Genomic DNA, 24,386 nt, shown 5'->3' with positions numbered 1-24,386 from the left:
TATGGATACACCACTTTTGGTTTATCCATTTGTCAGCTGATGGGTATTTGGGTTGTTTTCATTTCTCTTGGGTGTATATCTAAGAGTAGAATTTCTGAGTCATATGTTTAACCACATGAGGAATTTCCAGATTGTTTTCCAAAATAGATGTACTGTGCCCACCAGCAGTGTATGAAGGTTCTGATTTCTACACATCTTTGCCAGCACTATAATTTCCTTAAAAAAAAAAATTACAACCATCCTAATGGGTGTGAAGTGGCATCTTGTGGTTTTGATTTGCATTTGTTTAATGACTAATAATGTTGAGCATCCTTTTATATGCTTCTTGGATTTGAATATCTTCTTTCAAAGAATGTCTTTAAATCCTTTGCCTTTTAAAAATTTGGGTTATTTATCTTGTTTTTCATTGAGTTGTAAGCATTCTTTATACACTCTCGATACAAGACCCTTATCAGACAAATGATTTGAAAGTATTTTCATTTTCTTGATGGTGTCTTTCACAAAAGACAAAAGGTCTTTTTTTCACCATGCACAAAAGGTTTTGATTTTGATGAAGTCCATTTTATCTATTTGTTATTCTTTTGCAAAACTGTTTATACTCTTCTGGGTCCCTTGCAATTTCATATGAATTTTAGAATTAGCTTGTTAATTTCTGTAAAGAAACCAGGGTTCTGATAGGATTGCATTGAGCCTGCAGATCATTTTGAAGGTACAGTTGGCCCTCTGTATCTGTGGGTTCTGCAACCACAGATTCAACCAACTGTGGATTTAGGATTGCCGTGTACACACTGCTATATTTAAAATGGATAACCAACAAAGACCCACTGTATAACACAGGGAACTGTGCTCAATATTATATAACAACCTAAATGGGAAAAGAATTTGAAAAAGAATAGATACATTTATATGTATAACAGAATCACTTTGCTGTACACCTGAAACCAACACAACATTGTTACTCAATTATACTCCAATATAAAATAAAAAGTTTAAAAACAAACAAAAAACAAAAAAACACTTGAAAAAAAATTCCAGAAAGTTCCAAAAAGCAGAACTTGATTTTGCCATGTGCTGGCAACTATTTACATAGCATTTACATTGCATTAGGTATTATAAGTAATCTAGAGGTGATTTAACATATACGGGGGGGTGTGCATAGGTTACATGCAAATACTACACCATTTTATATAAGGGAATTGAGTATCTGAGGGTTTTGGTATCTGCAGGGGTTGGGGGTTTAACAATTAAATCTTCCAATTCATGAACATGGAAAGTTTTTCCATTTATTTATGTCGTCTTTAATTTTTTTCAACAGTGTTTCTTGGTTTTCAGAGTGTAAGTTTTGTACTTTGTTAAATTTATTCCTAAGTATTTTATTATTTTTGATGCTTTTGTAAATGGAACTGTTTTCTTAGGTTCATTTTTTGTTTGTTCATTGCTAGTGTATAGACATACAACTGATTTATATGTGTTGACCTTGTATCCTGACACCTTGCTAAACTTGTTTATTAGTTCTGTAAGTTTTTAAGTGGATTTCTTAGGAGATTTTTTCAGGAAATGACATCCCCCAAAGCATAATTTGTAGGAGGCAGCTTATGCTATTCTTCTGTGAATTCATGAGAGATGCCAAGGGAAGGCCTGCTATGAAACCTGGTATGATTTCTACATTTCTGGATGCTCCAGCTGCATTTTTCCTCACACAATAATGTTTTTCTAAGATTTTATGAAAATATTTTAAACATATAAAGTAGTTGAAAGAATAGTTTAGTGAACACCATAGTCTTATCACCTAGCTCTACAGTTAACATTTTATATTTGCTTTATCACATATCTATCTATCCAACCATCCTATTTCTTAGATGTATTTCATAAATTAAAGATATCATTTCATTTCCCTGTAGAACTTCAGCATGAATATCATTAACTAGAGCTTAATATTTGTTTACTTTTCTGAAGGTGGAATTTACATAGAGTGAAGTGCATAAATCTTAAGAATATCATTTGGTGAGTTTTGACTAATGCACACATTGATGTAATCCAAACCTCTCTTAAATTTGGGGATAGTGCCACCACAGAAAGTTCCCTTATTCCCCTTCCAAGACAGTCCTCCCTTCTCAACCCCAACTACCAGGTGACCACTCTTCTAATTTTTTTAAACCATAGCTTAGTTTCACCTATCTAGGACTTTATATAAGTAGAATAGCATGAACTCTTTTGTGTAAGGCTTCTTTGACTCAGCCTTTTGAGATTCATTCATGTTTTTGTATGAATTAGTAATTTGTTCCTTTTGATTCCATTATGTGACCATATGTTTGTTTATTTTCCTGTTGATGGATACCTGAGTTGTTTTCTTTTTTAAGTTATTATGAATAAAGCTGCTCTAGCATTGAACATAAGTCTTTCTGTGGATATGTGCTTACGTCTTGCTTGAAGGAATAACTAGGAGGGGGGTTACGGGGTCATAGGTTTGGTGTATATTTAGTTATATAAGAAACTACCAGTACTTTTTCCAAAGTGGTTGTACTATTTTTCATTCTTGCCAAAAATGAGGGTTGTGTTTGTTCCACATTCTCTCCAAAATTTGATATTGTCAATGTAAAAAATTTTAGCCTCTCTGGTTCATGTGTGGGTGGTTCAATTTCCATTTCTCTGAAGAATGAATGACAGAGCACTTTTTCACATACTCATTGACTCTTTGTATCTCGTCCTTTGTAAAGTGTGTGCTTCAGTCTCTTCCATATTTTAAAAATTGGATTGTTTGCCTTTTTGTTAGGGAGTTGTAGAAATCCTTTAAATATCCTAAATACTAGTTCTTTACAGATATATGTATTTTGAATATTTTCTGCCAGAGGTATGGCTTACCTATTCATTTTTATTAATAGCATCTTTGATGAGCAGAAGTTTTTAGTTTTGATGAATTCTAATATCGGTTTTTTGTTTTTTCTTTTATAGTTGTTGCCTTCTGAGTCCTGTCTATGAAATCTTTGCTTATCTTCAGGTCATGTATATATTCTTCTGTGTTTTCTTTTAGGACCTTCAAAGTATTAGCTTTCATATTTCAAATTATTTTATGTATATTGTGAAGACGTTATTGAGATTTATTTTTTCTCATAGATATATAGTTATTTGGTCTTACAGTACTTTTAATACTTTCTTTGAATCATCTCATCTCATAACCAGATCTTGTAGACATTCGCTTTTTGTTTGTTTTTACCAACCCAGACTTTCATCTTTGCATTGTCTTCTGGTGTGTACTAAGCTGTCATTTGGAAGTTTAAAGAGGAAGAAAGGAAGAACTTGAATCTACAAGTGGTCACCTCTGCCTCAGTCAGTCTCTGTTGGAGTCTTCTGTATGCTGTAGGGTCAAAGGTTCTAAAGAACAGGATTAAGAATGTAGTTAGCTCACTGAAAAAGAAACTAAGTTTGCAACCAAAGGTTCATTCAATTTAACCCTGAAAAATCAGTTGATAGAGAAACTTTCAATATTCATATATTTTAATCTCTGTTAAAGCCTAAGAGCTTTTTTTAGTCTGGGATTCTTCTTCCATCAAATAACTGTTGGACAACCAGAATCCAATATGATAATAACATTTAATATTCATGTAGCACTAAGTAGTTTATAAAATACTCTCACAGATAAATTAAGTAAAGCAGTTATTATTCCTCTCATTAAAAAAGAGAGATGAGTACATTGAAATGTTGACTGGCTAGGTCAGTTACTCTCAGTTATCAAGCTAATACACAATGAGGCTAGCGCTAGAGATCCTTCTGACTTAGTGAGTTCAGGGCCTCTATCTCGATATGCTGGTGGATTAGCATTCAGTCCTCTTGAGATGAAAAATAATTTCTTTGATCTCTGTCCATTTAAATCCATCTTTCTCCCTTACCACCCTCCTCCTCTTCTCTCTCATCCCATCTGTTGTGCGCAGTGCCCTGCATCAGGACACTGAAATGGTTACAGGATAGCAATACACTTAGTGCTGTATAAAATGTGCAGACAGCCTGTTTAGTGTCCTTTCAGAGTTGATGCTTTGAAATAACTTAGCAGATACATTAAATTAGCTTTCATTTTAATACAGCAGTATGTTTCTTCTGAATATCATTTTCTTTTCTTTTTAGTTCTCACATCTTTTTAAAAATTAATAGGGCCTCCCTGGTGGCGCAGTGGTTGAGAGTCCGCCTGCCGATGCAGGGGATACGGGTTCGTGCCCCGGTCTGGGAGGATCCCATATGCCGCGGAGCGGCTGGGCCCGTGGGCCATGGCCGCTGAGCCTGCGCGTCCGGAGCCTGCGCGTCCGGAGCCTGTGCTCCGCAACGGGGGAGGCCACAACAGTGAGAGGCCCGCATACTGGAAAAAAAAAAAAAATTAATAGATTTTATTTTTTGGAGAAGTTTTAGGTCTACAGAAAAATTGAGCAGATAATCCAGAGTTACGTATACTGCCACCCTTCCACACACACACATTTTCCCCTCTTATTGTGAGAACCCCGAAGTGCTTTCTGTAAAAATACCTCTCTGTTTGTTTTTCAGTATGCCAGGAAGCTGTCTGGGAAGCCTTCAGGACTTTTTGGGATCGACTTCCTGGGCGTGAAGAATATCATTACTGGATGAATTTGTGTGAGGATGGAATCACAACTATATTTGAAATGGGCACACATTTTAGTCAGTCTGTGGAACATAGAAGCTTAATTATGAAGGTAAATGTAGTAACAAGGGAAGAAATTACTGGACTGTTGTAGGAGCGCGTACACATAGCTCAGGCCTAAAGGAAGAAAGAGCAAATGCCAAATCCCTGCATTATTCTTTTTTGTTCAATTAGGTTGTTCAAGTGACCTACCACAGGGTGGCTTAGTCTTTATATCCCTAGCTCTGGCCATTATAATAAGCATTGTTAACCCAGCAAGAGCCTCACGCTTGTTTATAAGTGTAAATATTTGGAAATAATACTCAGCAAAGATTTAGGCTAAGAGTATAAATCTGTGAGAGTCAAACATTCTTGCCAGGGTTTTTCATCTTATCAATTCAGAGTGGTGCAAACGACTCTAATTAAGATAGAGGATATAGGTCATTGGATAAATGTTTAGTAAAGTATAAATGTGATTCTAATTAATGAATTTGCTTACTTGTTTTCCTTGTTTTAGATTTAGTTTACTCTTAGCAAAGGATAAATAAGCATGCATATAGACAAATTATCTGCCCACCTTCCCCTTTTCATGTTGCCTTCATGTATTCATGACAAGAGAATGAAACTGTTTAGATATATGTGGTAGATTGCTCATGCTGTGTGATAGGCCCTTTATATCCTTCTTCCTTTTGTTCAAGTCCTACATGTCCTCAGCTCAGATGTAACCTCCTTTGTGAGGAATCAACCCCCAGCCTAGCAGATTTAGCTCCCATAATCCTTTGAACTCCATAATTCTTTATTCATTCTTTAATGTTGTACTTCTTACATTTTATTATTATTAGTTGTATATGTATATGTGGGCCAATATATCAGAAGAGTAGAATTGATGGGACCAGACTGGTGGGGTGGATAACTTAACAAGTTTATAGTTGATAGGAAACCATTGAAGGGCTGTAAGTAGGTAAGTCATGGGGGCTGATTGGACAGTTTTGAATTGTAAAATGATTATTATGGTTTCTATACGCCATATGATAGATTAGAGGGGACAAGATGAGCAGAGATCAGTCATGATTCCAGGGCCGAGGGGATGAGATTCCTAACTAGACCATGAGATAGAGAAAGGGAGCATAGGGGATGTAAGTAGGAAAAAGATTAGTAGGACTCTGTGATGGATTGGATGGGAGTGGGATAGGATGAAAGAATGGCCCAGGAAGCCTCCCAGCTTCTAGCTTGGATGACTAAAACTGAGAACTCAGGCAGAGAAGCAGCTTGTAGATGCTGACAGGGAGAGTGAGTTTGCTTTTTAATGTGTTGTTTTGAGCCATTTGTGAAATGTGAATTGCTTGATATTTAGGCATGAAGCCAAGAAGAGTGATCTGGGTTATAAATACAGCTCTAGGGATCACCAGCCTTGAGGTAGTAATTGAAATCATAAGAGTGGCTGAGAACATTACTTAAGCAATCACTGGCTGTTCAAAATCTGAAGGAAGCTTGATTTTACCTTTTTTTTTTCTTAAATTGAAATATAGTTGATTTACAGTGTTGTGTTGATTTCTGCTGTATAGCAAAGTGATTCAGGTTTACATATATATACATTCTGGGTTTTTTTTAGCTTGATTTTAAATATAACAACAACTGTTTACACATAGGTGGTGAATTTATGTGGTTGACACCCTTTATCAGAACTCAGAACGCCAGCAATTGTACAAATAACCACCACGCTGGCCTATAAAATTTTAAAGCTAATAGTATAACCTGATAAAATGATGATTTTGCTATATATTTATATGTATCTTGAGAGAGATTAATTAAAGGAAATAAAATCATAGTTGAAGCTGCTGTATGGTTGAAATTAAAAAAGAAGCAAAAAAGAGTGGCTGAGATCATTCTAGGAGAGTCTGTATAGTAAGAGCCTGAGTTATTTATAAATATTTTGGGAATTATTTAGAGTAGTAGTCTCTCCATTTTACAGATAAGGAAATTGAGGCCCAGCACCAGAGAGATTTCGGGATTTACCTCCATAGCTAAGAAAGAGAAAATGGAATTCTTCTGATTCCAAATTAGTGTTCTTTTTATCGTATTGGTTTCAAAATAAAACCACTAATTTAGAGGAAACTTGGAGACAATTTGCTTTGGAATGCCCCAGAGGAATAATCCAACTGTTTATCAGACAATTTATCTTTTTGTCTGAATTCTAGAGAATCAGATTTCATAGTTATTTTATCCACATGATTATATTGGTCTGTGATGAGAGTTTCTATAAATGTATAAGATCACAAAACAGTTTGGTTCTAAGTCCATGGAAGGTTAATGTAAAACTCTACCAATCTCTTACCTGTAGATCTTTTTGGAATGATTAGCAGGTGAAGTCTGTTAATCTGTGCCCATTAAGACAGCACAGGGACTTTTGTGCACATACACAGAGACTTGAGTGTCAGGACATTCTTGCAGTCGCAAAACAAACTTGGCATCATTAGTACCTTGCTTTAACTATTTCTCTAGCCATAGAGATAATAACATAGATTCTGTGTTATGGCATTAGTGTTCTAGATGCGATACATTTTGTTTACTGCTTATTAACTGTCATTAATTCACATGGTCATTTTTGTATCTTTGTTTTCCTTAGAAACTGACATACACAAAGGAAACTGTAAGCAGGTGAGTGTCTTTTTTGCCTAAGTTCATGCTTGGCAACAGACCTGTATCATACCTATTCCCAGACTCACCCCACATTTGATGATTCCTTCCTGTTTTCTTGCCAGTTCCTGCAATGACCAGGCCTGTGGGTAAGTCTCAAATGCTTTTCCTCATCTTGAGGCCACTTCCCTTCCCAGACCACCTCTGCAGCCACTGTGCTAGTTTACTGTCTGACCTTCCCAGGAGGCAGACTTGGTCCTCTCTCTTGGGTGAGAAAATAGATTTTTGGAAATGGAATACCAAATGATCTACTCTTGCTGAGGCTTACAGGCTAATGATAATATTGATCTAAAATGGTACACCTTAGTGGAGGATGGTGTACTAAATGATGGGTTGTGGTGTGGGTCACTTTATTGTGTAATGACGATTATGATGTTGAAGCATAGGAATAGCACAGCCTTGATGAATCCTCCAGTGGTATGAGTCTTGGCTCTGTGGGCCTTTAGGCTTAGGATTAAGGTCATTTCTGGCTCCTGAACAGTAGCAGAACAAAGCAGATCATGGAAGGTGAGGGATTTTGAGCCTACAGGGACTAAAGATTTCCAATTCTATCCATACTCAAAATATCTAGATTATGCTGACATGTAAGTGATTTTTTTTGAAAAACATCACTAGGGCATGCAATTCAGGTCAGAGTCCAGAATTTTGCCTCAAATTAGATTGAAAAACCAACTAGGTGAGTCAGTGTCCAGAGGTCTAGCCTGGGCAGCAGAGTCCAGGCAAAAGCATAGCTGGAGTACAGCTGTGGGTTGTAGTGGGGTATATGTAAGTTTCAAATCAAACATGAGTAAACAGGAGGAAAGTGGGACTCCTTGTGGTCTCACTTCATACAGCTAACAGTACCACTGAGTCTATGCTGGGGCCTGGGATTGAGCTCCTGCTTAGATGTGGGGCCATGTGGTGCTTTAAATGTGTGTTCTTCACCTCTGAGAGCCAGAGCTCGGAGGTTACTTGTGATTGCCATTGCAACACGTGATGCAGTAGACTAAATAATCTTGTGGGTCCTACCAGTGCCAGTAATCTTCATGGTTGTACGTAATAAAAATGATAGAACATCTTACATATCTTATATGGTTAAGAAGTATATAAAAACCATAATAAATATGGCTCTTAACCTGGAAGAAGCCTTGGAGTTTACCTGTGAAAATGGACATTGGAAAGATTGGAGCTTGTGAGTTATTATAAAGTGGTGGAAGGAAGGTTATCTGAAATAGGATGGAAAGTTGTAATACCATATGGGGATTGGTGTCATAACACATGAGGTGAACAGAGGTAGCTGGAAGATGTTTGAGGTGTAGTTTGTGTATTCCTACATAGCTCACTTCAACTGGGTGCAGTTTTCTGCATTCACCTACTATTTCTTGTAATGAAATTGTGTATGTATAGAAGAGAAATTCTTATTATGCTTAGTTTTCCTGATGTGTTAATCATGTTGAAACATTCATAAATAAACATCATAAGAGAACTGACTGTGTCACATAATTTTATTGATAAGTCACTGTATGTCCTAGATAAACGAGGAGACTCAAAATACTATGCACCATCCTTAGAAAATAGGGCATGAGTAAAAATAGCAATACAGATGAACAAAAATATAACTGAATTTTGAGAATTTAAAAGTTGGTATCCTTCCCATGAAACTAGAGCAGACCAGATCGGGGCGGGATGAAAAGTTGTGGTACTTGCTGAAATGGTACTTGCTGAAATGAGGTGACCTGGAGTTAGGTAACACTGGGAATGAAACCATGGTAGTGGTGTAGGAATTCACTAAGCCCCTCTTTCTTTAAGCTGAATATTATAGTCATCCCTTAAAACCCTTAATTTGTCCGTCACTTTTCTATATTTAAATTTATTTTTATGATTTTCTTGAGATTACTCTCATTTTCTGTGTTGAGATTCTGGTACTAGTTTTCTATTTCTGCTGCAACAAATTACCACAAGCTTTGGTAGCTTAAAAAAACACAAATTTGGGCTTCCCTGGTGGCGCAGTGGTTGAGTCCGCCTGCCGATGCAGGGGACACGGGTTCGTGCCCCGGTCCGGGAGGATCCCACATGCCACGGAGCGGCTAGGCCAGTGAACCATGGCCACTGAGCCTGCACGTCCAGAGCCTGTGCTCTGCAATGGGAGAGGCCACAACAGTGAGAGGCCTGCGTACCACAAAACAAAAACAAAAACAAAAACAAAACCCCACAAATTTATCTTACAGTTCTGTAGTTCAGAAGTTTGACATGAGTCTCAAGGTGTTGGCAGGTCTGCATTACCTTTCTGGAGGCTCTAGGGGAGAATCTGTTTTCTTGTGTTTTTTAGCTTCTAGAGGCTGCCCACACTCGTTGACTTATGACCTCCTTCCATCTTCAAAGTTAGCAGTGGCTGGTCGAGACTTTCTCACATTCTATCACTCTGACACTCTTCTGCCTCCTTCTTCCACATTTACATTGGGCCTACCTAGATAAACCAGGATACACCCTCTTCCTTAAGTCCAGCTGATTAGCAACCTTAATTCCATCTGCTACCTTAATTCCCCTTTGCATGTAACCTAACAGTAGTCACAGGTTCTGCAGATTAGCGTGTGGACATCTTTGGGAGACCATTATTCTGCTTACCATAATACTTGTCTGTAATTTAAATTGCTTCTTCTACATGAACTCTAACCTATCTGCCAACATATGGCTTGTACCAAATAGTCTGCTGTGTACCAATTTAACCTTCCCCCTACTATCATCTGGCAAGTCTATTAAAAAGCATTTTCCACCTTACTCAGGACCTCACATCCCATCTTACCCTTTAGACACCAACCTGTCATTGTTTTTCTCTCTCTCTCTCCTGAGTCTTCAACTTCTCCTGTTACTAACGGCTCATTAGCATTTAAACATGCTCAAGTGTTCCCAGGTTACCTGTTTTACAAAAAGCCCTCCTCCAGCACTTGTCTCCAGCCAGACATCTTGAAAACATCTCCCCTTAGCTCCAGTCATAATTTATTCAAATACATTTTCCATCCCCTTTTCTCTTTCTTCTCCTTCTGGAATCCCTATTATGCATAGATTGGCATGCTTTGTATTATCCCATATTATCTCTTATATTGCTTTCATTTTTTTCATTTGTTTTCCTGTCTGCTGTTTTGATTGGGTAATTCCCATTATTCTATCTTCCAGATCACTTACTCTTTCTTCTGCATTATTCATTCTGCTATTCATTGCCTTTAGCTCAGCTTTTGTCTCAGCAAATGAATTTTCTAATTTTTCTTGGTACCTCCTTATAGTTTCTAGTTCCTTTTTACAGTAATCTGAATTTCTGTCGATAACCTTTCTTAATGCCTTCAGCATTTTCATTACCTCCTTTTTGAACTCAGTGTCTATTAGATTGAAGAGGTCTGTTTCATTGTTTGTTCCTTCAGGGGAATTCTCTTGGTCTTTTAACTGGGAGTGGTTCCTCTGCTTCTTCATTTTACTTATATTTCTCGCATTCTATGAGTTTAGGAGAAACAATGATCTACTGTAGTCTTGGAGGGCTATTTATATGCCAGATCATCCCTGCATAGCTCGTGTGGGTTTAATATTTTTTTGGTGTGAGGGCTGTTTTTGGTTTGAATGCTTGCTGTCTCTTTCCTCAGCATGTGCTGTCCTTTATCCCCTTGATAGAGGGTGTGCAGGTGCGTGGCCCTATGCACATGCTCTGAGGAAGGCGGGGGCCGTGGGTCTGAGCCGCCTCTCGAGTCCAAGATGGCAGCAGCAGCTTGCACCTGGAGCTCGTGTAGGCAGTGCCCTGCTGCAGAGAAAGAAGCTTCTATGGCGGTCCCGCCCCTCTCCTTGTCCGCTTCCCAACAATGGCACCTTGCCTGTTTTCCTAATGCCTCTGCATATAATATTTTATTTAGTTTTCATCAGCACCCTTGTGAAGTTGGTAGGGCAGGAGGTGTTCCTATTTTAGAGATTAATTCTTGAGGCCCAGAGCAACTGAGGCATTTTCCCAAGTTATACACAAAGTTGGTGATACATCTGGGACTAGAACCCAGATTTCCTAATTCCTTGCCTTATGTTCTTTTGTTGTCACATGCTCATTACAGTTAACAGATTCTAGAGCAGAGCAAAGTATAGTAAATTGTAAAGGGGAGTAGTAATCTAGATATGAAAGTATTGTTGGCTTGTTTTACTGTATTTTTAAACATATATTCCATGTGGCTATGATATCTTTTGACACAATTCCATCTGAATTCCACTGACATGATTAGGTAGTAGTTGTGAGGAATAGATTATGAGCTGGATAAACTGAGAAAATGAGACAGTAGGGGGTCGTTTGCTGCTGGTATTAAGCTAAAGGTCTTAGCTGACCAACTTCAAATTTGTGGGTTGGCCTAGAAATGAAGCATTTCTGTCTCCAAACTCAATACTACTCTGTGTTCTAGTTCTGTTGTGAGTCACATTTTAGGGTATCCCTGCAGGAAGCACACCTAATGAGAAAATGTGAAAGGATTCTTGTTATTGTCTTTTGAAGGAAGTGTGGGAGGATGAGGGATTAAGTGTTAGACAAACGATTTGAGTTACTGAGAGTTGCCTACTTACCATCATTAAAATAATGTTATTTTGAATTTAGTAAGTGAAATCTAGTTCTACTGAAGTGAGCAGACTTCTCCATTCTGAGTGTTTACTTAGAGAATTAGCTTAAATTTGATTTTAATTTGGGGGACAGTTTGACCAACCCCAGGTGAGGTCTGGTTTCTCTGCCATGCCATGCCAACTTCCTATTCTAGTTACTGTAGTATTGTGCTTTGTTTTACTTTGACCTCTTTGTTCTTCATACTTGATTGCTCTCCAGCTTTGACTGGGTTTCCCTTCCTCTTTCTTGGTCCTTACACATTTTGACTTTTAGGTCTTTTAGTTTATGTACACCACTATCATTAAGACCAAGTAAAACCATCTTGGTTGCTTTTCTAGGGAATATGGGTCACATAAAGTCCATGTGATGTGGAATTAATGTGGGTAAGAGTGAGGTTTCTGGAATCAAGTGGGCCTGTTTTACATCACAGCTCCTTCATTGGCTAGCTGTGTGACCCTGAGCAAATTCTTAATCTCTTCTATCATTAGTTTCCTCATATGCATAAATGGGGATAACAGTGTCTTCCTTTTAAGATTGATGCCAGAATTAAGTGAGTTAACCAAGATAAAGCACTTAACACAATGTTTGACACAAATGCTTGACATAAATTTAGTTGTAGTCATTCTTGCTATTATTATCATTGAAAAGTGAACTGGATATGGTTAGGAATTTTAGGTATGGCCTTGGGTCATCAAGTCTTTGTGTGACCCTGAGAAAATTGCTTTACCCATTTGCACCTTGATTTTTCATCTATAAAGTGAAGGTATTGGGAGGGATTCTGCCTTGTGGACAGTTGATAAATCCTGTTCAAGCCTGATGATGTTAATGTCTCTTCCAAATGCATCTGAATCCTAGTTTTTTAAGCTCCGTCTCCTGCAACCCAAGAAGCCTCTTGGTGCTTTTCTCATCATCCAGGTCTTCCTCTACTCATCCATCAAAATGACTTATCCAGATGTCCTATTCCTTTGGGTTCTTTTGGATGACAGCTCACTTAGTAAGCAGTTTCCTGCAAGTGGATGAAAAGTAACCAATAGTGGTAGGTTTGGTCTACTGGTTTAATATGTTATTCTTTCTAGATAGTATTTCTAAAACCAGAAGAATCCTTACGGTGAGATTTTTTTTAACCTATATTTCTCAAATTTTCTACCAAAGCCTGGGGCTTTAGGGAACATGGCCCTAGTTGATTACCCCACTCCAATTCCAGTCTTGAAATGTCTTTGAAACTATCATATTTTATCTTAATATTCATTTAAACTTTATATTCTACTCTATAGCCACACTTGTTTAAATATTAAGATGTTTTAAATTCCATATCAGTTTTTACTTAGCTCCCTGCCTATGCTTTTACTTTCGAGTAAAAAATTGATGCTTCAAGATGTGTGCCATGTTTATCTGGTGGCTGTGAGCAACCCTCCCCCCGCCCCACCGTGATCTAGTTTAGAGCAGGGGGACAATTTAAAGCGGTGGTTCTGAAGTGAAGATGGGACTCACTGAGACATTAGCAAGTCTGAGAGGGAGGCATTTTGACTGTGATTAAGTCACCTTCGAAAGCTGACTTGTGGAAAGTTGAAGAGAGTTTTCAATTACTATAATTTAAATTGTATATTTTGGGGGTATATGGAAATTTGGACTTGCAGAAACCCACCTTCTTTTCTTCAGAGCAAGGGCTTTCTCAGATTATCCTCTGATATCTTCTGATCTTTGCTTGCAGTTGCAGGGCAACGTGGTAAAAAGACAGTTGGGGACCTGAAACCTGAGAGCAATGTGGCCTATAGCAAATCATTTCTCTAAGCTTGACTTGTTTTATATTAAAAAGTTTCATGACTCTGTGATCTCTCAAATGAGATGAGATTTGGGCTTATATGTTCGCCTTAGCAGCCAGTGCTTTCGTGTCTGTACTACTTGTTGAGTTTGTAATCATGTATTTGTTATCTGTTTTCTATTAGACAGTAACCTTCTTAGACCATGGGTGTTTTGTTCACAACTGTATGTCAAGTGCCTTCTGCACTACACTGGTTGGCCAATAGTATTTATTTATTTATTCCCAAAATATCTATTCTGTGCCTACTAAATGGTAGGTTCTTTTTTAAGGTGGAGATACAGCATGAATATGGCAGGTAAGGTCCCTAATCTCATGGAGTTTAGATTCTTGAGGCAGTTTTATTCAATAGAAATTTCTGTGATGATGGACATGTTCTGGGCTGTCCAATAAAGTAGCCATTAGCCACATGTGACTGTTGAACACTTGAAATGTGGCTAGTGTGGATAAAGTTCTGAATTTTAAACTTTAATTTTAAATTAATTTAAATTGCCACATATGTCCACTGGCTACCATATTAGACAATGCCATTCTAGAGGATTAGGGCGTGGACAGAGACCAAAAAGTAGATAAATAAATGAGCAGAATAATTTCCCATAGTGATAAGAACTGAGAAGAAACAAAACAGTGTTATGAAATAGTAAGTAAGGGAGTACTTTATGTAGGGTGATTCTAGTTGAGTAGCATCAAAAAATGTAAAATAGGGCCTCCCTGGTGGCGCAAGTGGTTAAGAGTCCGCCTGCCGATGCAGGGGATACGGATTCGTGCCCCGGTCTGGGAGGATCCCATATGCCGCGGAGCGGCTGGGCCCGTGAGCCATGGCCGCTGGGCCTGCGCATCCGGAGCCTGTGCTCCGCAACGGGGGAGGCCACAACAGTGAGAGGCCCACATACCGCAAAAAGGAAAAAAAAAAAAAAAAAAAAAAAAAAAGTAAAATAAATCAATTGTAAAGACTTTTTTTTTTTTTTTTAATTTGCTACTCAGTACTTTGGGAATCGTTGTTTGGAGATCTGGTGAATCCTTTTTGGAAAACAAACCCCAAAATAACCCCTCACATTTCTATCATTTAATAACTCCAAACAATTTTTTTCCTAGCCCTGAATTGTCATCTCCAGTTCCTGTTGGTGATACCTCAACATTGGGAGGTATGCTTTTGTGCCTTTATTCACTTTTCTTCTAAAATTTATTACTTAATTGAAAGGAAGCAAAATTTTCAGCTCACATTTTAAAAACACCATGTGTTTCTCTCTATGTGTTGTTCAAGAGTCTCAAGAAAAATTAATTCTCTTTTCACTTATTTTATGACATTATGATGTGGGTACTTAAGAATCTTTAATTATTAAGTATAATACAAAATTGGAAAACTGCTTAAAACAAATGTACAACCTAAACAATTGTTTTATGGCAAACACCCTGTGATCACTGCTTATGTCAAAAGGTAGGACCTTTCTAGCTCCACCATTTGTCATTTGTCTTGTAGAGTTTTCCAGAGTAAGAATTTTTTCTGATTGCATTCTGTGGTGTACTTTAACATTTACTTTGACCTCTATATTTCCTATAAATTAGTAGTTGCTTTCTTTATTTTTAATTTTTTTTTAAAAAAGCTGTTCTATGTTGGAAATTTCAAACATATACAAAAATAGCACAATGAGGCCCAGCTTCAGTAATTATAATTTATGGGAGGGGGGTGGGTTGAATTGGGAGATTGAGATTGACATATATACACTACCATGTATAAAATAGATAACTAATGAGAACCTGCTGTATAGCACAGAGAACTCAATGCTCTGTGGTGACCTAAATGGGAAGGAAATCCAAAAAAGAGGAGATATATGTATACATGTAGCTGATTCACTTCGCTGTACATCAGAAACTAACACAACATTGTAAAGCAACTCTACCCCAATTAAAAAAAGATTATAACTTATGGCCAATTCCAACCTTCACCCACTTCCCCTGTCTGAGAGTGTTAGTTTTATTAGATAACTCCTTAAGGATAGGGACTATGCAAGCCTGGAGGCTTGCATAGAGCCTGACATATAGTACGTATCAATAAATGCTTGTTGAATGAGTCATATTTATTTCTTGTGCTGAGGAGACTCTGGATAAATGTGTCTTGAGGTTAGAATGCACAGAATTTCTAGGATGAAAAAGTAAATGACTTCTAGAAATGCCTTGGAAATCAGTTTCTTGTTTCCTGATAGGAATTCTGATTTAGTCGTGGACTGAATTCATGCACGTCTTTGTTCTTCTACTTAGGTGCCAGTCTCAGTGTTCCATATCCAGGGGTGACCTTCTATGAAGGTATCTCAGAGAGCAGCTTGGAGAGGCCAGAAGAGAGTGTGAGTGATGTTCTGTTTTGTTATTTAGTTTCTAACATGGAGAATAGGGATTAAGAGAGATTTATAGTCCATTGCCAGACTACAGAAAACTTCAGGTGGTTCCCTTTATGGAAATGTAGATTCTAAAACCAGTACAAAAAATCTGCGATTCCTTAGAGAGCCAAATAAATCTGCTTTTGGCAAGGAATGGCTTCAAATTGTAAATGAAATGATTAGGGGCCTGGGGAACTGTCATCATGGTAAGCCCACTGTCTTTTGTGGGCTGTGTACATAATTTACTTGGAGGGTTTTTGCTTATGTTCTTCTGTCTCTTAATAAATCAGGACTTAGTCTTCTTCAGAGAGAAAGTATATAGATTTTATGTAGTTTAAAGAAATACCATGCTTTTTAAATGCATCATTATTAATAGTAGTCTGTCCACTAAACATTAAGTTGGCTTTCTATCACATTCAAAATTTTTTAAAAAGTATACACTTCCAGGAAGATAGAAACATTTTGTTAGAAATTTTGTTAAATATGCATAAACCCTAGATTACTTAATATAAGCAAACTCTGATTGAACGTACTCACTAGAAAGGTACAATTTTGTTACCTTACACCTTTTCTTACCAACTTGGACATTTTAACTTCTGAGAATTCAGGTTAAGTCACCCCACTCTGCCCCACCACTTTCCCTGTCACTGAACAAGGCTGGTGGTAGTTTGGGATCCTTGAATCAATATATTTACCCTTAGTACAACTGTGTCCAAATTAGATGGTACTAGAAAATATTGGCATTTGATAAATATTTGAATAAAAAGTTATACTGTAGTTCTGAACTTGAGGCAGAATAGTTATGATTTAGGTCTGGAAACATTTACAGAATGAGATAGAATTCACTGTAATAGAAATGAAGACATTGTGTGTAATCAATTGGAACATTCTAAAACAGAGAGGGTGATTTGAAGGTGATTTATAGAATCAGTAGGAAAACAAAATAGTATAGGGATACATGACAGGAATTAGATTGCCTATACCTCTAGTTCAAAATGAAGCCTAATGTACAGTTTTACAGTTCAGTTTTTTCCTAATACATTTTCCAGATACCATTTTAGAAATTATATACTTTATTTCTGTTTTGTTAGTATTTACCCTGTGTGTTATTATGTGTATTTAATCTAGCAAAATTTAAGTTTTTTAGAATCTTTATCCTTACCCTGAGTAATACAGGAACATTGGAACATTAGAATGATTCAAATGATCACCCTACTATTTTATATGCTATTTTTCAGTATTTTTGTTCTTTCCCTTTTAGTTCTCTCTCTTTTTAATCCCACAAATTTATTTTATTATATTTATTTTATACAGTTAAAGTTTGTTTTACATTTACCCAGATGTTTTATCACTTTACTTTCTTAAAACTCTTTTTTGCATTTTAGACGTTTCTTCTGGACTAATTTTCCTTCTGAAATATATGCTTCTGGTATTACTTTAGTGAGAATATCTCACTGGTTCAATCTCAGTTTTTGGTCACATGAAAATTTCTTTATTATCCTCTTATTCTAGAAAGATACTTAAAATCTATATTAAATTCTAGATTGAGTTTTTTATTTTCAAGGTTTTATTTCACTGTCTTCTAACTTTTATTGTTGCTACTAAGAGCTCAACTAACAATTTAGTTCTTATTCCCTTGTGAGTAATCTTACTATTTTTTTGTCCTACTTTTAAGATATTGCTCTCTCTCTCTATCTATCTATATCTCATGATGAGAGATAATGACTGAGAATTTCTCAAAATTTATAATAGTCATAAAGCTTCATTTTAAAGAAGTACAACAAATCCAAAGCAAAATAAACATACATAATCACACTCTTATCCCCATTGTTGTGAAACAGCAGAATCCCATATACTATATAGTATACTACTGTAAGTATACTGTAGTATAGTATACTGCTACAGGCATATCTCAGAGATACTGTGCGTTCAGCTCCAGACGACCATAATAAAGTGAATATTGCAATAAAGCAAGTCACACGAACTTTTTGGTTTCCTAGTGCATATAAAAGTTATGTTTAGGGCTTCCCTGGTGGCGCAGTGGTTGGGAGTCCACCTACCGGTGCAGGGGGCATGGGTTCGTGCCCCGGTCCGGGAGGATCCCGCGTGCCACGGAGTGGCTGGGCCCGTGAGCCATGGCCGCTGGGCCTGCGCGTCTGGAGCCTGTGCTCCGCGATGGAAGAGGCCACAGCAGTGGGAGGCCCGTGAGCCATGGCCACTGGGCCTGCGCGTCCGGAGCCTGTGCTCTGCGACAGAAGAGGCCACAGCAGTGGGAGGCCCACATACCGCAAAAAAAAAAAGAAAAAAAAGAAAAAAAAAGTTATGTTTAAACTCTACTATAGTCTGTTGAGTGTACAATAGCATTATGTCTAAAAAAAACAATGTATATACCTTAATTAAAAAATACTTTATTGCTCAAAACTGCTATCCATCGTCTGAGCCTTGAGGAAGTCTAGTAGTAACATCAAAGATCACTGATCACAGATCGCTATAACAAATATAATAATAATAAAAACATTTGAGATGTTGTGAGAATTACCAAAATGTGACACAGGGACATGAAGTGAGCAAATGCTTTTGGAAAAAAGGCGCTGATGGACTTGCTTGACTCAGGATTGCCACAAACCTTCAATTTCTAAAAAATGCAGTATCTGCAAAGTGCAATAAAGGGAAGCTCAATAAAATGAGGTATGCTTGTGTATATAGTATCCCCAATACTATATCATTTAGTACTATATAGTATCCCAAATACTGTATCATATACTACTCTAACCATAACTATGATATAATAGTATATAATACAGTATTGAGGATACTGCAGTTTCACAAAAATGTATATAGAAGAAATTTTCAGCTGTTACCTCGTATGATTAGATATATGTCTGACCTCCTCATTTTATACCTTCTGTCGGTTAACCACTGTTTCATAACTTTCTTGGTCTCTCTGTGTTGCATTCAGAAATGTCTTCCAGTTCACTTATTCTTCTTTCAACTTAGTCTAATTTGTTGTTCAAACTGTCTATTGAGTTTTTAAAATCCTTGCTTTATGTAAGAGTCTTTGATCTGACTTTTCAACACGTATGGACCTGCTATTTATATTCTATCTCTTTGTGGTATTTAAAACTAAAGCCTAGGTCACAAGGGATCACTAGATATACTATGTACACTTAGATTACTGAATCACCTCTCTGGATTTTTCTAACCTATCTTTTTTGATCCCTTGGGGCTTTCTTTATTTTCTTACAAACCAGCTATGCATTAAAAACATTAAAAATATTTATTTAGCATTTTAGGCATTCTGTAGCAGTAAGGTTACTAAGGATATTTCTTTTATAGCAATAATAGAAGTAGAAGTTTCTGTTCAAATTTAGTGAGAGAAAATTTAATATGGAAGAAGACAAAGTCTTGTACAAAATTCCTTAAGACTAAAGGTTTTTGTTAGTTTCAACATGACTCAGCAGTATGTTGGGGAAAAAAGCTGAGTACTGAGGGGAAAAAAACTAGTAAAAGCAAGTATACTTTTAGGCTGCATTAATAGAAATTAGAATTTACTATAAGGAAGGTGATAGTTGTACCATATTTTAATTGTACCATATTTTAATTGATCAGACCTCATTTATGTGTACCACACTCTAAGGAAGACATTAAGAGCTTGAGAAGTCTCTAGAGGAAAGGAACTAGTGAAAAATCAGGGAAGATGACAGCTGCCTATACTTATTTGAAGGACTATCTGGGGACTACACTTTTTATATGCATTCCAGGTTGCAGAACTGAGATCAGTGGGAATTTACAGGGAAATATATTTGGGTTTTATTAAGAACTTTACAACCATGAGAGACCTTTTTTGGAAATGTAATGGCCTGCCTTTGAAAGTCTTTCCAAGACTTTCTCATCAGAGCCATTTAAACTGAGGATGAATAGATATTTTGGGGGGATACTGTAGAGAGAATTCAGGCATCAGAAAGGATGGTGAAATTTTCGAGGTTCTTTCCAGTTGTGAAGTTTTGAAGGTCTGTGGTTATATGATCCATCAGGGAAGAAAGATGATACTGTGGAAAAAGCCCGGCATTCTCTTCCTGACTCTGCCATTGGCTTGCTGTTAGCCCTTAGGCTAGCCATTCTTCCATCTCAATCCCTGTTTTTCTTGTGTATTAAAGTGGAGGGACTTGGATTAGATGAGCACAAGTGTATCTTGCATGCAACAGTTATTACTGTTGTGTTCTGGTAGTGATATTCTATTTTCCTCATTCCTTCTACATTTGTTAATTGGGATTCTTCGGTAAGGAACTATTGCCACTTCTCTCGTTTATTTATTAAATTATTTATTTATATCAGTACAGACTCATGGATATTTCTTTTATTCTTTGGATTATAATCCACTATTTATTTTATTGCTCAAATTGTTCCAGCTTTGGCTTGTGGAAGACCTGGATTTAGATGTTACAGAGTACAAAATGTTTGTTGGTGTGGTTTCAGATTCCACATAGAAACTAACCTTTAAAAAACTTCCACTTATTGAGTTTGGCACAGTATCAGAAAAGATTATCCATGATTATCTGAAAAGGCTATTAATGTATTCCTTCCTTACCCAATACATATCTGTGTGGCTGGATTTTCTTCATGTACTTCAACTAAAACAACATATTGAATGCAGAAGCAGATACGAGAATCTAGCCATCTTCTATTAAGCCAGACTTTAAAGAATTTGTAAAAATATAAACATTACTCTTCTCACTAATTTTTTATTTTGCAAAACATATATTAATTTTTACACGTAATGAGTTTCTTATTTTGAAATGAATTAATGTATATATTTAAAATTTCTCTTTTAATTTTTTGTTTGGTGTGTATCTATAGATATAACCCACAAAAACCAAACTTCTTTGGGTTCCTCAATGAATTTGAAGAGTTTAAAGGGGTCCTAACACCAAAAAATTTGGGAACCACCCTTCTAGGCTATTTTTATTTTTATTATTTATTTATTTATTTATTTATTTGCGGTACGCGGGCCTCTCACTGTTGCAGCCTCTCCCGTTGCGGAGCACAGGCTCCGGACGCGCAGGCTCTGTGGCCATGGCTCACGGGCCCAGCTGCTCTGCGGCATGCAGGATCCTCCCGGACCGGGGCACGAACCCGTGTCCCCTGCGTCGGCAGGTGGACTGTCAACCACTGCACCACCAGGGAAGCCCTAGACTATTTTTAGATGATGATTTCAACTCTTTTTCTTCTTTAAAAATCTTTTCCTTTTATTTATTTACTAACAAAATTTTCTATCCTTCTCTGAACCAGTCACTGTGTATTCAAAGGAATGTACAGATACACAGTAATTTTAATATTAGCCTATGTCTTAAAGTCCACCAGTTAGTCTCAAAGTCAAATATTATATAAACAGTTGTCATCAGAAGTTGCCTTTGGCACAGTGTCTGGCATATCATGGGTGATCAATAAATATTTGTTGACTGAATGAGTGAACATTGACATTTATTGTTCTTTCTCTAAAAATCCAGATTAGCAATGAAATTGAGAATGTGATAGAAGAATCCACAAAACCAGCAGTGGAGCAGGTTGCAGAATTCAGTATCCACCTTTTGGGGGAACAATTCAATGAAGAACTACAGGATCCCTCCAGCTTTCACCACCAGCGCCTTGTAGAAGAGTTTATTTCAGAGGTGGGTGATTTTTTTGTATGTTTTTATTCTTTTTTTTCTTTTTGTATACAAGATAGTTTGCTGGGGTGTAAATTTCCCTTATTAACAACACTGGTTAAAGGTAGATTTCAGATTTAAGCTTTCCATCTTTTTGATTCAGGGAGTGGTGATTTAGCCATTTCTTTAGAAAGCTCTGTGAAAAGTTCACCGAAAGATGAACTATTTCATTGAAACAAAATTTTGTATGCGTTTGCCATCTGCTAACAAATAAATGCTATTTCCAACTTTGGCTGCACAGCCAAGGAAGAATGTGTTCTATGGCATGGTTTTAACTTGGCAATATTGGAGAAATAAGTATCTTTGAGAAACTGTATTTAGTGTGTGGTTTTTCTCGAGGGAAGATTAAATTTAATTTTTTTAATTTAATATTTGTTCTTTTTTTAAGTTGAAAAATTTTGAACTGTTAATAATAGGTAGTATGAGGCACCAAGTTCAAAGGACAAAAAGACATCCAGTGAAAAGTAAATTTTCCTGTTATCTCTGTTCCTTGGTTGGGAGTATTTTAAAAAGGGGGTTTCTTTAAAGAATTGTGCATTAGACCATCCCACAACTTTACTTTCTGGAAGAATTTTATATAGGGACTTGAACTCAAGATTCTTTCAGTCAAAAATGACCCATTCTTGGCCCCCTTCTTGTGTGCCTTTGCTCTTGTGTAGACTGTAAGGCACTGAGTGCCCATCTCCTCTCTCTGTCCAGTGAGAGGGCACATCATTCCTTCCTGTTTATTTCTTTTCCATTGTCTTGATGGAGTTCTCTTTGGCTAAGTTTTTCAATTCCATTACCTTGGACTAATTTCCTTCTCTTTACACTGTTTAGACGAGAAACAAAAATGTGCATCTCTCAGCCAAGCAGCATTATTGCAGCCATCAGACACAGAGAATGTAGGCCAGACGATTAATTTCCTAGCTGTGTGGCCAAGTTGTGAGGCTGTATGGTGTGTAGAAGAAATGTCAGCCAGGCCAGTGGCCACCTGGCATCAGATAGTGTCTTGGATCAGCTGTTTGGTTCTCTCTGCCCTTGGATTAAGCAACCTTTAATAAGCCTCAGTGTTTGGGTAAACAATTGTGCTGAATGACTGCATATTTAGAGAAAGTCTAATAAACACTCTGAAAAAACATTTCCAGCAGGGACTTTATGAGGTATAGGTAGCTATTGGCTTGAGATGATTTGAGGGTGATGAAGAATCCATTCCTTCTCTGGCCTTTTTCTATATCCCTGTCCTTTTACCTGGAATAAAATGTCTACGAATAGCCACTTCTTTGTGTGGAACTGCAGAGTCAGGGTCATGTTTCTGAAAGTTCCTGTCTCCATGTTTACTGCAAACTGAAGGAGGCCCTCAAGCTCTCTCCCTTCAGGACACAGTCCAGGAATTGTTCCTTCAATATTATTTCTTAGGTAATATTGCAAGACACAGGGAAAAAGAAAGCCTGCTTGGGAGGATTGAGGTTTGGGAGCTGTTATTATTATTATTATTTTTTTAATGAGGAGAAGAGTAAGATAAACTTGGGACATCACCAAGAATGACATCAGAGAGGGAAAGGTCATTGTGATAGGCTTGGGAGTGTGGATACCTGACAACAGACACGGAATCAACACAGTGTCCTCGCATAGTGCTTTGTGTTCTGCAGCCTGCTGTATGTCCGTTTGCTAACAGCAGCCGTGTGGGTAATCATCTCCATTTTATAGATGAAACTCAGGAGGGCAAGTAACTTGTTCATGGTCATTTCAGCTTCTAGGAATAGAAGGGAAAATCAGGTCTCCTCCTTCCTTTGAAAGTGTGCCTTCCTTTATATCAATACAGAGTCCCCTTCATTTTAATTCAGGTGAGAAGTTGTGGTGAGCCTCACAGTTTTCCCAGTCCTGGTCCCAATTTTAAAAGCATATTTATCAGGGGAAAGAGGATGAGGCATGTAATTCAGTAGAAAGATTGGGGATTGAACAAATTTGGATTCAGTCACTTACCAAATGCATGATCTGGACAAATTAGTTGACATCTCAGAGTCTCAGTTTTCTCAACCATATAATGGGAAGGATATGTATCTCTTGGTATTGTTGAAAGGATTAGAAGTAATACTATATCAAAGCACCAGGTACACAGCAGTCACTCAGTAAATTGTACCTGTTACTAACCTTGATGTTAATAAAGTGGAATGACTTTATTACAACTGGGTACCTGTACATAGCTAACTGGCTATGATGAATTAGAATACATATATGCGTTTGAATCAAGAGATGGCAAAACCCCAGATGAGTTGGGTTTAGTATTAATAATAACATGCACTTATACAGCATTTTGCAATTAATGGAGTACTTTCAGCTACATTCATTTTAATCTTACAAAAACTAATGTGGTTGGTGGGCAGGGCAGCATTAATCATATAAAAGAAGACTTGTGCCTGGCCACTCTGCCAGTAAAAACAGCTGGGACTAACCCTCAGTCTTTGGATTCCTAGTCCTGCAGATTCTATCCCCAGGTCCATCCTCCAAGAATTAATAGTACTTCTCAGCTTTCTTTCAGAGAATGAAACAAGGCAATTATTATAGCTAAAAAGTTTCACATGTTTGGATT

The 24,386-nt window shown here is 37.2% G+C and overlaps 1 protein-coding gene across 1 annotated transcript in view; it reads left to right on the top strand.

Annotated features, from left to right (window-relative positions):
- IMPG2 (interphotoreceptor matrix proteoglycan 2) overlaps positions 1 to 24,386 on the top strand; it is an 83,614-nt gene that overhangs the window by 14,648 nt on the left and 44,580 nt on the right. Inside the window, exons 3-7 of the mRNA XM_060098803.1 lie at positions 4,531 to 4,697; positions 7,251 to 7,282; positions 14,830 to 14,879; positions 15,994 to 16,076; positions 21,617 to 21,778. Of these exons, the coding sequence (XP_059954786.1) occupies positions 4,531 to 4,697; positions 7,251 to 7,282; positions 14,830 to 14,879; positions 15,994 to 16,076; positions 21,617 to 21,778 (494 nt within the window). The remainder of the gene's footprint in view (positions 1 to 4,530; positions 4,698 to 7,250; positions 7,283 to 14,829; positions 14,880 to 15,993; positions 16,077 to 21,616; positions 21,779 to 24,386) is intronic.

This window comes from Mesoplodon densirostris, chromosome 5 (assembly GCF_025265405.1).
Source record: "Mesoplodon densirostris isolate mMesDen1 chromosome 5, mMesDen1 primary haplotype, whole genome shotgun sequence".
NCBI lineage: Eukaryota > Metazoa > Chordata > Mammalia > Artiodactyla > Ziphiidae > Mesoplodon > Mesoplodon densirostris.
Note: the sequence above shows the minus strand (reverse complement) of the source record. Positions and strands in the feature narration are given on the sequence as shown.